This window comes from Hyaena hyaena, unplaced genomic scaffold (genome assembly GCF_003009895.1).
Source record: "Hyaena hyaena isolate Hyena2069 unplaced genomic scaffold, ASM300989v1 scaffold_429, whole genome shotgun sequence".
In the NCBI taxonomy this organism is placed as follows: Eukaryota; Metazoa; Chordata; class Mammalia; order Carnivora; family Hyaenidae; genus Hyaena; species Hyaena hyaena.
The window spans coordinates 1,392,831-1,409,527 of NW_024081060.1; the positions used below are offsets into that span (position 1 = coordinate 1,392,831).

A 16,697-nucleotide genomic window follows, 5' to 3' on the forward strand; every position below is an offset into this window, starting at 1 on the left:
AAAGCAGAGATTGTGAAACTGAGTTTAAAAAAAGACCCAGCCTTGTGATGCCTATAAGAAACATACTTCAAGTGAAAAGACAAATAAGTTAAAAGTAAAAGAATAAGAAAAGATGCACCATACCAACACTTATCAAAAGAAAGCTGGAATGGTTACGTTAATATCAGACAAAACAGATTTCAGAATAAATGAAAATAGCAGAAATTGGGGCACCTGGGTGGCTCAGTCGGTTAAGCGTCCGACTTCAGCTCAGGGCATGATCTCACGGTTCGTGGGTTCGGGCCCCGCGTCGGACTCTGTGCTGACTGCCAGCTCAGAACCTGGAGCCTGTTTCTAATTCTGTGTCTCCCTCTCTCTCTCTGACCCTTCCCTGCTCACGCTGTCTCTATCTCTCTCTCAAAAATAAATAAAAAACATTAAAAATTTAAAAAAAAGCTAAGGAAGAAATACTTTATAAAAAAAAAAAAGAAAATAGCAGAAATGAAGAAATAATATAATGATAATGGGCTCAATTCATCAAGAGGAAATAACAATCCTGTATTTTTATGCATCTAATAACAGAGCTTCAAAATACATAAAGCAAAAGCTGATAAAATTGCAGGAATAGATGAATCCAAACTTATTTTCAGATATTTAAATGCTCTTAAGAATTGATAAATAAGTAGAAAATTATCAAGAACACAGAAGACTTGACTAACAGCTTGGCCTAATTGATATTTATAGACCATTTCATCTCACAGCTGAATACACATGCTCTTCATGTATATGGTAAAAGGAGGGTTGAGAGGAAGGGATTATGATAGGACATAAGGAAACTCTGGGATGATAAATATGTTCATGATCTTGATTGTCATGATGATTTAATGGGCATATCTTATCAAACTGTGCCCTTTAAATATGTGCAGTTTATTTTAGACCACTTATACCTCAATAATGCTGTTGTTTTTAAAGAGAGACAACCAGACTAACACATAAATAACTGATAATGGTTATTTCCAAATTTTGGCTTTTGTAAATAAAGATGCAATGAAAATTGGAGTGCAGACATATCTTTGAGATAGTGATTTCATTTCCTGTGGATAAATACCAAGAAGTGGGGTTGCTGTATCATATGCTAGTTCCATTTTTAATTGAATTTGAGGAATGTCAGAACTGTTTTCTATAATGGCTGTGTCAATTTACACTCCCACTAACAGTGTACAAGTTATTCCCTTTCCTCCACACCCTCGCCAACACTTGTTTTTGTTTTTGTTTTGGTTTGATTTGGGGGGAGCAATATCCATCCTAAAAGGTGTGAAATAGTATCTCACTGTGGTTTTGATTTGCATTTCTGTAATGATTAGTGTTGTTGAGCACCTTTTGATATACCTGTTGGCCATTTTTATGTCTTATGCAGGCCCTTTGCCATCTCATAATGGAGTCTTTGGGTTTTTTGCTATTGAGTCATATGAGTTTCTTACATATTTTGGATATTAATGCCTTATCAATATATGGTTTGCAAATATTTTCTCCTATTCTGTAGGCTGCCTTTTCATTTTGTGGTTTCCCTTTCTGTACAGAAGATTTTTAGTTCAATGTAGATTTTTTTTTTAATTAATGGAAAACTCTTTAGTTATGCAAACATCTAGCAACTTTTTATCATTTACTAGTAAAAGTAATAATTGTTCAAGGAAGCTAAGTCTCATGCCATAAAGGATGGATAGCAAAATAGCAACGGAACTACTGAGCACCTGGAAGCTAACATACAGAAAGACTGAAAACACAGAAGTAGTTTCCTGGTTTAGTGATAACAATAGTGAACTTATGAGCCTGGCACCATGTCGGATGTTCTATACACAGTATCTCATTTAGTGTTTATAGTAATTCAGCTCTGAGATAATTTTCACATTCTACAGAGGAGGAAACCCAGGCTTGGAGAATTCAAATAGCCTCAATGTCACCAGACTAGGAAGTAGATACGTTAAGATTCAACTCTAGGACTTCAAAAACACACTATTTCCATATACTACCACTCAAGGATTTATTCATCCACAGAATTATGGACCATAATTATACATAAGAGTAGGTTTTGTTCTGTTGTTCTTAACGGAATAAAATGGCAGGCAGAATATAAATGTTACTACTATCATGGAATTTAGACTGGCGGATGAATTACCCAATTGTCTTCCAAATGTACCACCATTTCAAAAAAATCACAGTGTGGACAGAGCACTGTTACTGTGCTCAGTCAGCCATGATGCTTTGATTTTTCTCTTATTACTGGTCCCACGATGTCGTACAAACAGGTTTAGCTCACAACAATGCCATCCGGAATGTGCCATCAAAAAATATCATCAGATAGAGCAACTGGTGTTGATGCCATCCTTACAGAAGTACACAAATATGACAATTCACACAGCAATATTACAGTTTAACTGCATGTGAAAGATTCACATTCCACGGGATTTCAAAGATGCATCAATTTTACACCTGTAGAGAGCCTAAAGAGGTCGTGCGTGCTGTGTTGATCACTGAGGCATATCACTCGCGCCACCACTGGGAAGATATTAACATGTATCATACTCAGTAGACTAGTCATACACGTCAATGTCATGGATATTTGACCTGAAACTCAGTGTGCCTTTCATTCCAGTCATGGAACAGTGGACATGATTTTCTCCCTCAGGCAGCAACAAGAGTGCAGAGAACAATGCTCTGATTTGTATGTTGTATTTACGGCCTTAACCAAGATCTCTTTACAACTGTGTTGGTATGTGGGAAATCCTACACAATAGCGCCCATATCATTTTAAAAGTTGGATACTAACCCCCTTTTTTTTTTGGAATAAGATAACAAATGGAACAACATTCTTGCTGGAGTTTTAAAGTAGTGTTCTTGGTGGGGATTACATTGTTAATGTTGAATATACATATGAGTAGGTTTCATTTCTAATACTTGCATCACAGAAGGGCTAGAAGTAATTGGTCTGGATATTTTATGTGACAGTGATTGTGTGCATGTAGTTTATAATTGGAATGATTGTTCAGGGTTAACAAGGCTGTACTTCACTGTCAACATAAACTTACTTCGTTTGAAATGCAGCCCATACACTGCACTTACCATTAATTCAATGACTGTTTGGGGGGAACGTAATAAGTAGATTGCCAAATAAAATCATAGTTACCTTGTTATCTTAGTATACGGTGTCTCAGAACAATATCCTGAGAACAACTGATATGTTGATTAAACCCAATACTGATTCTTAACCATGAACGATGAGGGGGAAAGGCATTTGTATCATTTCTTTGCTATGTGACTTAGATGTGGGGTTTTGCTTCCATTATTTGTTCATCCACACATTTCAACAAACATTTCTTTTTTTTTTTTTTAGCATTTCCTATGTACTTGTTCTACTAGATAATTACAAAGATAATTAAGACAGTCTTTACCCTTAAATATCTCACAATCTGCCTATTAAAAAGCCCTCATCCACATGAACTGTACAACAAGAAAGTACAGTGTAAGGTTTGGATACACTGGGAGCACTGAGGTGGTGTGCACAGCCCCGCCTGCAGAGGAGCTGGGGTAACTGAGGAAAGTAAACGGTAAGGGAAAGTTTGCTGGAAGAGGCAACATATGGGCTGAGGCTCTAAGGATAGGTGTAACGTCACCACTTCAAAAAGATAAGGGTAATTTTTTCATCAGAATAAATAGCACACACAACATATGAACCACAAGTCTCCAGCATTCAGCAGAGGGCCCTGATACAGAATATGTCCTCATTATTTATTATTTACATCAATGAATCATTCTGTTCTAATTGTAGTCATGAGGAAAGAGATGATAATGACCTGAACAGTACAATGATTGGGGCAAAGGAGAACCGGTTTGAGACACAGAGAAGCAAACCTGAAACTGGTAGCTTGTGAGTGGATGGGAAGATGTGGAAAGAGTTTAGGATCACCCTAAGATCTCTGAATTAGATGAACTGTTGGATGGCTGTGCCTTTAAAATAGACAACAGGGCACCTGTGTGGCTCAGTCTGTTAAGCATCTGACTCTTGATTTTGGCTCAGGTCATGATCTTGTGGTTCTTGAGCTCTAGCCCCATGTCAGGATCTGTGTTGACAATGCAGAGGCTGCTTGGGATTCTCTCTTTCTCTGCCCTTCCCCCACTCGCATGCTCACTCTTTCTCTCTCTCAAATAAATAAACATTTGAAACAAATATACAATAAACAAGGATGATGTCAAAGAGAATGATGATTAAGTGCATCTTGAATCTGATGAGTTTAGGGTATTTCTAAGTGCTTATGTCCAGCAGGTGGTTGGATAGATAGGTGTGTCTCTCTCATAAGCATTGATTCTGAAGCAGAGATGGGACCATTAGCAAATATGTAACAGATTAAAAACATAAGCATAAACTCAGGGAAGTGGTTTTTTAAAATGTTTATTTATTTCAAGAGAAAGAGAGAGTGCAAGTTGAGTGAGGGAGGGTCAGAGAGGAGAGAGAGAATCCCAAGCAGGCTCTGTGCTGTCAGCACAGAGCCCAACATGGGACTCAATCTCATGAATCATGAGATCATGACCCAAGCAGAATCCAAGAGTCAGATGCTTAACCAACTGAGCCACCCAGGCACTCCACTCAGGGAAGTATTTTACAGTGAGAAGGGCTGAGGACTACTGAAGAAGGGAAGATGTTGAACTGCTGTGAAAGCAGCATGCAGTTTTAGTCAGGTAAGTACTGTCTAAGTATACTGGATTTAACCATCAAGTCATCCCTGACACTTTAAATTGGCAATTGGGGTAGAGCACACACTACTATTCATTAAAGAATGACATAGAGGATGAAAGAAGAGATAAATGGCTAAATCACTTCATATCTTATAGCTCTTCTACAGCTCATCGAAAAAAGCAAAGACAAAATAGAAATATAAGAGCCAAGTGCAGTGGTGCTCTGGGCATGTAGCGTTGGGGGGGGGGGGCATCATTGTGGAGTCAGCAGGGATTCACTGGGCTTGCAAATAAAAATGGTTATAATTCCCCAAAGAATTTTCTAAGACCAGCTCTGAGAAACAAAGTGTGCTATTGGATGTCCCATTATGAAACAAAGATTCCCTATAGGCAACCTTAGGGGCATGTAACATTTGCTCTCAATCATAAGAATTGATAGTGAAAATGCACTATACACGGAGCATGGCATGTCATAACACACCATTCGGCTGTTTGAAAAACATCAAATATATAAATCAGTGTCCAAAAAGAACTGTGCAAAGCAGGCAGTCTATAGACAAGAAATCTGTGAGTAGCTCTGTGACTCCTGCACTAAGTTGTCCACTAATAGGGAAATACATTCATAATTTATTAAAAGATAACACTTAAAATAATTTCAGGGGCTTAGATCAGATAATTTGATAATGTATGCATGTGTCCTGTTTGTCAGTAAAGTGACCCCATCTTCCTTAATAAATACAATTTAATAAGATGTCAGTTGGTATCTTTACCATCTAGTTTTAAAAGTATTTATTTGCAACCAATAATATAAATATTTTCAAATCTGCAAATATATAGAATGTTCATCTTAAACTTTCATATGGAAATTTTGCCCAGTAGTTAGGAATATGCATTTGAGAATGAAGAACCACTGACTCATTTATCCATTCAAATATTCATGATTTATTATTCACTAAGTGTCATAGTTCTGTAAGATGGGCTGTGGAGATATAGAGATAAAAATGGCACATTACTGGGGCGCCTGGGTGACTTAGTCGGTTAAGCGTCTGACTTTCGCTTAGGTCATGATCTCGTGATTCGTGGGTTCGAGCCCCGCGTCGGGCTCTGTGCTGACTGCCAGCTCAGAGCCTGGAGCCTCTTTCAGAGTCTGTGTCTCCCTCTCTCTCTGACCCTCCCCTGCTCACGCTGTCTCTCTCTCTCTCCTAGAAATAAATAAAAATATTTTAAAAAGAAAAAAATAAAATGGCACATTACTGTCTTGTTTATGACCTGTTGGAAAACAATGCAAAAAAAATCATATGGAAAGCTAAAATGAGGCAGATAATTGTGGATCAAAAGAAGGACATCTAGAGGGGAACCAGAGGAACAATGGCAGAATGACAATTAAATACTAAATACTAACAGAACTGAGTGGGTTGGTAGAATTTATTTGGTCTTTGCAAGTCACACTATAGTGGACATTTGTTAATTGTGCCCCCAGCACCAGTACAGGCCCTTGGCAGCTGTGGGTTTGGAGGGGGTTGCACATAAGCAGTTCGAGAGATAGGCTCTGGTTGGCTGATGGATAACATGTACTTGTAAAAATTGGTTCAGGAATGGACACATGGTGAAGAGATATGGTTAGGACTCGGGGTGGGGGTGGGGGGCAAAAAGGCTTCTTCTTGGCTAGAAGCTTCATAACAAGATTCTCTTTTTAAGTAGACAAGGGTGAAAAAGGATGATGCCCTGGGAGCTGTTTGCAGCCATCTTTCACCAATGAGAAAGGACCCAGCCTCAAAAGGGAATTAGCAGTGAAGAGGCATAAACTGAAAACGGAAATACTGAGCCCTGGTAATATTGTTGAGCCCTGAATCAAGTCATGCTTCGTAGTCAAGTGAGCAAATTCCTTTTATTGTAACCAGATTAAGTTGTGTGATCTGTATCTTGCAACCTAGAGACACCTAACACATCTGTTTAAAAATTAATATAGAGGAAACCTAGGGGAATGCATTTCTTTGAACTCCTCTCCTCCTCCTCTCCAAAATAGCAAGCATGTTCATTATCAACATAAACTTCCCAAGTGATGAGAAGAAGTATAAAATATATCCCATCTCATGTTACTTGCAGAGACATGACACAAAATAATTCTTTCTAAAGCAAATCTGGATGTAAATCCTTTGCAGATAAAGTGAGGCCTTACTTTACCATTCTAAGGTAGAACTCTGTATCCCCACGTTCATACAGTTTTGTTTACTGTGAGCCCAGAGACTCTAAGAAGAAATGAATGCATGCTGGAATACGGTAAGGGTCAGCCCTGAGGAGGCTTTTTAAAACAGGAGACACAATGAGTGCAACTTACTTGATGTGAAATGACACTGACTCTAAAGTATGAAGATGAAATGAAAATTGGAGGCAGATAATCTTTTTTTTTCCCTCCTTTCTCCACATCCTTTTTTTTTTTAAATAGTTTATTGTCAAATTAGTTTCCACATAACACCCAGTGCTCATCCCCATAAGTGTCCTCCTCTATGCCCATTCCCCCCCCACATCCATCAGTCCTCAGTTTTTGTCAGCATTCAAGAGTCTCTCATGGTTTGCCTCTCTCCCTTTCCCCCACCATTTCCCCCCTTCTTCCTCCGTCAAGTTCCTCCTAATCCTCCTATACGTGCAAACATATGATATTTGTCCTTCTCTGCCTGACTTATTTCGCTCAGCATAACACCCTCAAGGTCCATCCATGTTGCTACACATGGCCAGATTTCATTGTTTCTCATTGCCATGAAGTATTCCATGGTATAGATAAACCACATCTTCTTGATCCATTCATCTGTTGATGGACACTTAGGCTCTTTCCATGTTTTAGCTATTGTGGAGAGTGCTGCTATGAACATTGGGGTACATGTGCTCCTATGCATCAGCATTTCTGTATCCCCTGGGTAAATTCCTAGCAGTGCTGCTGCTGGGCCATAGGGGAGTTCTATTGTTAGTTTCCTGAGGAACCTCCACACTGTTTTCCAGAGGGGCTGTACCAGCTTACATTCCCACCAACAGTGTAGGAGGGTGCCCGTTTCTCCACATCCTCGCCAGCATCTAGAGTTCTCTGATTTGCTCATTTTAGCCACTCTAACTGCTGTGAGGTGGTATCTCAGTGTGGTTTTGATTTGTATTTCCCTGATGAGGAGGGATGCTGAGCATCGTTTCATGTGTCTGTTGGCCGTCTGGATATCCTCTTTGGAGAAGTGTCTGTTCATATCTTCTGCCCATTTCTTCACTGGGTTGTTTGTTTTTCGGGCGTGTAGTTTGGTGAGTGAAGGAGGCAGATAATCTATTCAATGTCTAAATGATACTCAATTATCAAATGTTTGGAAACTATTTGTAATAATATACTTTATTAAACTCTTTTTTTTTTTTAATATTTTCTTTATTTCTAGGAGAGAGAGAGAGAGAGAGCGTGAGCAGAGGAGGGTCAGAGAGAGAGGGAGTCACAGACTGAAACAGGCTCCAGGCTCTGAGCTGGCAGTCAGCACAGAGCCCGACGCGGGACTCGAACCCACGAACCGCGAGATCATGACCTAAGCCAAAGTCGGACGCTTAACCGACTAAGCCACCCAGGCGCCCCTTAAACTCTTAATCATACAGATTTCTAGCTGTTACTATACTTAAATAAATACCCGTAAGCATGCACACCCAGGTAACATGTGAAGAGTACAAAACAACTTTCTCAGCCTACGTGCCCTAGGGCCTTAACTGAAAAGGCTGATTTTTAAAACTGGGAATGGAGAAGGGAGGGAAAGGTTCTGGCTAATTCAGTGATGTACCGTAACAAGTAATTTGAAAGCCATTTTTACATCTTTTTAAAAAAATATTGTTTTTAGATTCTGAAATAATTATAGTTTCACACAAAGTTGCAAAGATAGATGCAGAGAGATTCCCTTTACCCAGCTTTCCCCAATGGTTACAGCTTACATACTTAATACCAAAACCAAGAACGTTACATGGGAACAAGGTGTTTAGTTCTATTATCTTATCACATGTGTAGCTCTGTGAGACCATCATGATCAGAATATAGAACTATTTTATCAACACAAAGATTTCCCACCTCCTCAAACACCAGAACAGAAGCTTCATGTAAAAATACTTAACTCTGTTTCAAGAGGAGTGTGCATTTTCTATTTGAACGTGGTCTAGACTACTTCATTGCTGTAAAATGTTGTTCCTACCCTGTGAATTAATGCCATGACCTATTAATAGGTCGTCATCCTCAATTAAAAAAAAAAAACACAATCAATCTGAACTCCCTGATTTATTTCCTGAACCCAGAACGTGGTTAGAGAGAAAGCACACAAACACACCTGATTTGTGGTGGATTCTCGTCTCAAGTTTGTCCCACCTTTGCATTGCTTTTCTCCTTAGGTCCCTCTTTAGCCTTCCTGGTTTTAGACCTCTAACTAATTGATGATTCCAACACAAAGGAAACCGATTTGGGGGGGGGGGGGAATATATATATATATATATATGAATTTGCTGTGAAATTTATAATAGGATCAGTTCAATCACCACCTACTAAGAAAATTCCAATCATGGTAAACGCAGATACAAAAAAAAAAAAAAAAAAAAGTAGTGATGGCCTCTGGCGGCTTGGTCAAACCTCTGCGCAACTCAACAATCTACTTGCACTCAGGGATCGATTCCAGCCCTCAGTTCTTCAAAACTGACGAGCACTTACAAAATGGCTACTCTTCAACCCTCCTTTTCAGAAACGCAGGCTTGGAGGGGGGGGGGGGGCCCGGGGTGTAGGAGTGGTGTTAATTTAATTCTAACACCTGAAATTGCCTCCTGGGCTTGTGCTAATTTTCTCGAAATTCAATTTTGCGGGGTTACCAGGATAACGTTTACCCTTCAGAAAGGAGATAGAATTGTAGTTTGGATTTTGCAAATATTTAACAACATGAAAATGCCGCCTTTTCTTATTCGGCGTGCGATTTCACTTTTGGTCCTCTTTTTAGGCGAGGCCAGCTTGATTCACAGTACACGTTACCTATAAATACCCAGCCTTTTCTGAACAGACCCAAGCTCGTTATAAACAAACCTCGGGCATTTTGATCCCTTCCTGGCATCTGAACAGGTGTGGCGATTAGGCTGAATGATCCCAAGTGTAGCGCGACATAAGAAAAAAATGTGCACTTAGAATTTAGGCCCCGAGATTAGAAATGGCTCATTCTTCCCCGTCCCCGCATCGTGCTGGAATTCCATCGGCCGCCTCAAAAATCCGTTTTATTTCTGCAGCAGGACCAGCAACGCAGGGAAGGCTGGGTCCTCGCGGCGCGGCCCGGGTCGGAGGCCCGAAGCCCGAGCCGGGTCTCCCCGCGCGCAGCCCGCGCCCCGCGTGGCCGCCCCGCCGGGCCCCAGCGCCGGGCGCCCCGCCTCTCCGGGCCGGCGGCGGCCATGGCGGCCAGGCAGATGCCGGCGTGGGCGCGCGCCGCGTTCAGGACGCAACCCCAAGCGACTCCGCCGCCGAAACCTCTCTGGGTCGGAGGAGGGTTCCGACAGCACCTCAGTTTAACCCTCTGCTCCGCTTCTAAGGAAGACGGCGGAGGTTCTGGGCTCCGCTCGCAAGGCGGACTAGAAGGAGCAGCGAGCAGTCGGGCGAGCGAAGAGTTAACAGCGGCCGAGAGGCGGATCGCAGACCTGCACGCCGCCGCGTGCGCGGTGAGGCCCCTCCTGCCCACCCCGCCCCGCCCCCAGGCCCCGCCCCGCCCCCAGGCCCCGCCCCGCCCCCAGGCCCCGCCCCGCCCCCAGGCCCCGCCCCGCCCAGGCCCCGCGGGGGCCCGGGATCCGTGCGCCTGCGCGCCCCGGGCCGAGGGAGTAGTTGCTGGAAGCCCGCGCAGTCCTTCCCTGGTGTCTGTCGAGCACGCGCGCTTCATGCTGTGACCGTTTCTCTTGAAAACTGTCCAGTTTGCTGTTCCGGGCAGAGGGTTGACGTATATCTGTACTAAGTGTGGGTCCTTTCTGATCAGCGTCCGAGCTCAACTCTGGTTGCAATTTGGAACCCGTCTTGATTTCTGTGCCTCTGTGTGTGTTGGGGGCGGGGTTGTTAAGCAATTGATGGAGGTAGAGAATCTGAGAGTCAGAGGAAAGATAGGTTGTGTGTTTATCTGCGTTATCAGTTAAACACTTCGCTGTCCAATGATGTTAATAATGCAAAAGTAAACCAAACATTTTTTAAGAAACTTTTTTTAACGTTTTTTATTTATGAGACACACACACACACACACACACACAATCTGAAACAGGCTCCAGACTCTGAGCTAGCTGTCAGCACAGAGCCTGACGCGGGACTGGAACCCACGAACCGTGAGATCATGACCTGAACCGGTCAGCCGCCCAACCGACTGAGCCACCCAGGCGCCCCTACACTTATTTTTAATTTAATGTTTGCTGCTGTCCTTTTTTCTCTCCATCCCAACAGCACAATTGTAAGGGAAACTATAATCAGGCATTTACATTCTCCCTAGACAATCTTGAGCTATGTTTTTCTCTGTTTGGGGCACTTGGCAATCCCTTAGCAGTACCAATATCACAACCTACCATTTCCACTCACGGTTTCTAGCACCCCAGACCACATAAGTTTAAGGGGAACATATTTATATTTTTATTATCTTGAGAGAGCAAATGCACTCTATCATGAAGATACAAAAGCGATGTAATGGTGTATTTAATACACCATGTGTGACCAGTCCTTGATATCTGGTGTTGCTTGCACCAAAGGAGTAGAGAAGAAAACCTTGGAGATTTTCTAAAATTGACCTTTTCTCCCCTACTGACAGTAGGCCCGGGAATCCACTGCTTGGCTCCTTCAGGTGTTGAAACTTCTGCATAAAGATTCATCAGGAAATGACAGGCAGTTTTTGAGTGTTCTTGTTTATACTCTATTGAAAATAACATGTGTAATTTGTTGCCATACATCACCATATAAATATGGTAAATATAAGCAAAAGTTTCATCCTTTTTAGAGCAAACAGCAGTGGCATGTAAAGACAGGTTCAGTCATCCTGGGAAAGGAACAATTTTTCTCACTGAGGAAATCCCCACTCGTTTCATCAGTGTTACGAGCACAGGCGAAATGACTATGAAGGAGACCAGAAGTAAATCCAGTAACAAGTTTGTTTTTCTTTTTCAACAAATCAGAGCCCCACCCCCACCTGCCTCAATGGTCCTTTTCCCACACCTCAAGGCAGATGGGTCTCTTAACTTTCTCGCCCTGCTGATCTGTATCTTGTAAACTGCCAGCATTCTTGTCGCATCTTTGTTGCCACCATTACCCCGAGGCTCCTCTACTGAGGACACATCAAGTTTGTGGGGGCAGCCAACAAGCCCAAAGTTCCTCAATCAACATGGAAAGCAGGAGAGCAGGCCCAAATGCAGGAGCAATCTGGTAGGCCTCCGGGTTGCTAGATGATTGCTCTCAGAAGACTCCCAGAAACTATGAGAGGTGGAAAGAAGGCCGCTAACAGAGTTCCCAGTGTTCTTTGGTTAGGTTTGGTTTTTCTTCCAAGTCTTTAAACCCAGGTTTCATAAAGAAGTGAGGTCTTGACAGTTGGTCCTTCTAAAGTAGTGTTTACTGCTCCCGGTTTTGTGTAATCTGCTTCTGTGGCTCCAAAAGATTTGAGAGGCCCTTTAGACTGGCCTTGAGATTTGCTTGCTGGATTTCTTTGGCCCTGGTCTGGCTTTGCTGGAATGCCTTAGAGTAGACTTAGACTTGAACTCTATATGTCGGTTACATTCTCAACCAGATTAAATATTTATTCATTAAGGAAGACACTCAGAAGAAGTAACTTGTGGCACATACAAAGGTATGTTAGAAGACATTCAGGTGTCATGCATAGTGTAATGAAAAGGTTCTGTACATGAATGCTGCAGTGTTACTTCGTGGTTAAATGAGTTATATAAAAAGCCCAAGAGAAAGTTCCTCTACAAAATCTCGAGGATAAATAATATCACCCCCGTGGCCCAAATCCAGAGAATAGGCCACATTATTTCCTTTGCCTTCATACTGTGTACTTGGGACACTTCTTAAAAACTGCGTTTGAATGTCAGTAGAGTATGCTTCCTTGAAGTGGTGTAGTAAAAGTTGCGTTTGATTGGCTTTGTGAAAGCTGTGAGTGTTAATATGTCAAAACAATACCTTTTTCACTTAAAAACAGAACTAACAACACTCCAAAAACAGAAAATAGTATAAAATGTGCAATGGGGTAACACATCATGAAGGTAAAGAAAAGTGTCTAATAATAGCAAGGTAATACTTTTCTGTAAGGACTGTTGGTTTTGATTAGCACCTCTTCTGTAAGTTTAAATCATTATCCACATATTTTAAGTACTGAAATTGCAACTGCAACTTCTGAGTGAAAGTTCATTTTCAGCCTCTTAAGCTCTTAAAGTCATCTAAATCACCTGTTATTAAACTTGTTACCTAGAAACTGAATGAAAAATACCTGAGCAGTGGCTACATAGTTATTGGGTATAGAGGAGTTCTTGTTTTTCCATCAACTTCTCATTTTTCTCAAACTGTATATTTTCACCTTATGTCACATAAAGTTGGATCGTATGTAATGTTGGAATGCATTCCGCCTTTAATTGCAAGTGCCACCAGAATTGCTGGGAAGAAGTTTAATATTGTTTAAAGAAAATCTTGCAGTATTTTATGAGTAGAGATTATGGTGAGGAGATATGGCGAATATTGAGATTAATGAATTGTTTCATTTCATTATTCTTCAGGCTGGCCAGCTAAACTATACAGATCCCGCTACTGGCTATACGGTGCTCACACAGCTTGCCCACTTGCAGAGAGGCACATGCTGTGGCTCCGCCTGCAGACACGTGAGTAGCAAATTCTCGCATTACACCAGCAGTTTTCAGTGCTTCTGTAACTTCGTAAATACCTATTATTTGAAAAACAAGACAAATAAAAAAAAAAGCTAAGTAGACCTGGAGTGCACTTTTCACAAGCTGCTTTAGCCAAGGACAACGAAGTCCTTGGGACCAACATAGGACCTTTAAAGTTAATGGAATTTTGTAACTTTTCATTGTGAGCATCAGTTCCTTGAAATGCTGTGATTTGAGATTCATGGGAGTTCTTTACTACAAGGAAACTTTTCATGAGGTTTCAAATAAGTCATGTTCACTAGGCAAGTACAAAGAAGGCAGAAAAGGAAATCCAGAATATTACAAACTAGATCCCAGACAGCATTTTTGTCTTTGTTATTAGCTGAATAAATAGAAATTTGATCAGCATTGTGAAGTGGGTTTCCTTTAAATGATAGTGTTTTCCTTCCTTCCTTCCTTCCTTCCTTCTTTGATTCCTGCCTTCCCTCCTTCCCTTTCTTTTATTCTTCTTCATTTCCTTCTCTCCCTCTCCCATCCTTTCTGTGGCTGTTTTCTACTCAATCTTCAAAACCATGAAGCTAGCTAACCCAAACTTAGTGCTGCATGTTTTCTAAAATGTGTATTTCAGTGAATGTATCTCTGTGCTCACTGATTAAGGTGAATTAACTAATCCTTCCCTATGTTGAGCAAAAATATAAATGGGATTGTGTTTGTCACTATAACTTTTAGAACATATTAGTAATTGGGGCACCTGGGTGGCTCAGTCAGTTAAGTGTCCAACTTCTGCTCAGGTCATGATCTCACAGTTTGTGGGTTCGAGCGCCACTTCAGGCTCTGTACTGACAGCTCAGAGCCTGGAGTCTGCTTTGGATTCTGTGTCTCCCTTACACTTTCTCTGTTGTCCCTCTCCTGCTCATTCATTCTCTCACTCAAAAATAAATAAATATTTAAAAAAATTTTAAGCATATTAGTAAGGTAAATTGTTATAGCATTAAGATTATACACAGGTGTAACGACCTCTATTTACAGACCATTTTGACTGTATGTTTGGGGGCAAGAAGGTATTATTCCTTTGACTAACCCACTTTACAATTAAGGAATAAACACCCAATGCATGTATTAACTGTAGCCAGTAATGGAAAATTAAGCCTTGACATTTATGTATGTTTCTACCTGTGCCATTAGCTGTTTCTAGTCAAATGCATGAGCTTTGCATAAATTGAGGACCTGAGAATCTTCTAAGCAGTACTTTTTTGACAGTAAAATTCTTAAAGTTGGAAGGATGCCTTTAGGAAGTGATTCTTGGACCCTAATTAAGACCATTTGCCAGAGGTTGCCATTATTCTCCTCTTATTCGGCAGGACCCAATAGATCAAATGATCTACATAGCATTATTAGCAGTCTCTCTTTTCACCATGAGAAGTGTTATACTTTTTCAAGAAGCTTGTTAAATAATTCAATAATAGTTTGTTTTATTTCTTCTGCAGTGTCCGTATGGTCAAGTCAATGTTAAGGATCCATCAAAAAGGAAGAAATTCAACTCATATTTTTATGTTTGACAACAATTTCATCTCTGTCCCCCATCTAACTGAGCCTGTATTTAAAAAAACAAAAACAAAAACAAAAACAAAAACCCAAAAATTTGAATCTGGAATTGCTCTCTGTGCGGTTCGTCCTTGAGCACTAGTTTAATCATAAGTACATATATTAAAAGAACATCAATGAAATGAAAAAGCTAGCAAATGTTTGTGTGTTTCTAAAGTGGCACACTGATAGTTATTTTCCTTTCTTTTTGCTTCATTATCAGACACATATGTTGAAGAAAGAAAATAATGACTGTTCCATTAAATAAATAGTAGCAATCGGGTCACATTAGGAGCTCTCGATTTTTCTTATAGCCTCCGTTCTCCTACTGTTTCCTCCTCAGTGTTAGCAACCCAAGGGAGGTTGCTGGCAAATAGAAGGGTTTGAATACTGTCTTCATTTTATTTATACCTCGAGCTATAAGAAGATTGATATAATGCTATATTGTGCAGCATATGAGTGCCCAGGAAGTGCCATTCTGCGTTAAGAAATGCTCTCATCTTCCATCTGTTCTCTCAATAAAAACTCTAAATCATTCTGACTTGAGGGTCAGGACCGCTTAAGATGCCTCTGATTAGACCATTCTTTCTTCTCTCCCCCCCCCAGTCTCCTCCTCCATGTCTCATGGCACTACCCAGGCAAATCTGTCCTAGGACACCCTATTAGCTTTATACCTATTCCATTCACTGCAGTGACAGCTTTGGGTAGCAGGATGCAACCTAGGTTAGGAGCTCACAGGAACTATTGTTTCTACCCTTCTTCCCTGTTTCCCTCTGAGGACAATGGTCCCAGAATGCCTTTTCTTTCCCAATGGAAGCTGTTCAGTGAAACGTGGCTGCTGTGCGTTGGAAGTCTGGCTCTGCCCAGAGCTGGCCCTCAGCCTTTCCTCCCAACAGAATCCAAAAGGCTCTCAGTCATCTCAGGACTCTCTCTTGGGTTCTGCCGATGGCCTGCACAAGAGGTTTAGAGATCTGGAGCAACCACAAGATTCTGGTGCCTTCTCACATCTTTGATTCAAAGTAAGAGCCATTCTAAACTGTAAAATAAGTGGAAAAAGAATGCCGGTAAGGTTCTGATTTTCCCCTTGATTGTGATTTATGCTGTTATTTTTATGTCAAATATGAAACTGTTTTCCCAGAGTGTTGGCATTTTAGTGCCTCAGTTTTGCTAGTGCCCCCACTGTGGTGCCCTACATAACCCTGCCCTTGGACCATGTGAGGTGTTGAAAAAGGCAGTCTTTGTGGCCTGGTGCTGTCCTCTCTAGAAATCATTTTGAGGAGGGAAATAGGAGGAGGAGGTAAGCATTACGACTGTGAGGCAGTTAGACTTTCCAGACAGGTTTATGGACTCCTGGGAGCCAATTTCCTTTCTATTCTCAGGTCAAGAAGCAACCGGATAGCTCAATGTTTTCCACCAGATTTGAAGATTACCAAGTCCATTTTCTGGGTGGGAGCTGGATGGTGCTTTCTTCAGCAGTCCCAAAAGAGAGAAGAGAAAGAAATGGAGCCTGAAAAGGTCATCTTTCTGGAGAAACAAGAGAA

At 41.2% G+C, this 16,697-nt stretch overlaps 1 protein-coding gene across 1 annotated transcript; it reads left to right on the top strand.

Moving 5' to 3' along the window:
• The first annotated feature begins 10,134 nt into the window (after positions 1–10,134).
• CUNH1orf53 (chromosome unknown C1orf53 homolog) lies at positions 10,135–15,376 on the top strand. Its single transcript, XM_039252695.1, has 3 exons — positions 10,135–10,398; positions 13,465–13,566; positions 15,060–15,376. Exons 1-3 carry the CDS (start codon positions 10,135–10,137, stop codon positions 15,129–15,131), a joined length of 438 nt encoding a protein of 145 aa, XP_039108626.1. The 3' UTR covers positions 15,132–15,376.
• The last annotated feature ends 1,321 nt before the right edge of the window (positions 15,377–16,697 follow it).

Excerpts from the sequence above, each read along its gene's own strand:
- CUNH1orf53 (XM_039252695.1), top strand. The coding sequence starts at position 10,135 with ATGGCGGCCAGGCAGATGCCGGCGTGGGCGCGCGCCGCGTTCAGGACG. Across the intron at positions 10,399-13,464 it reads TGCACGCCGCCGCGTGCGCG|GCTGGCCAGCTAAACTATAC; the intron begins GTGAGGCCCCTC and ends ATTATTCTTCAG. Across the intron at positions 13,567-15,059 it reads GTGGCTCCGCCTGCAGACAC|TGTCCGTATGGTCAAGTCAA; the intron begins GTGAGTAGCAAA and ends TTTCTTCTGCAG.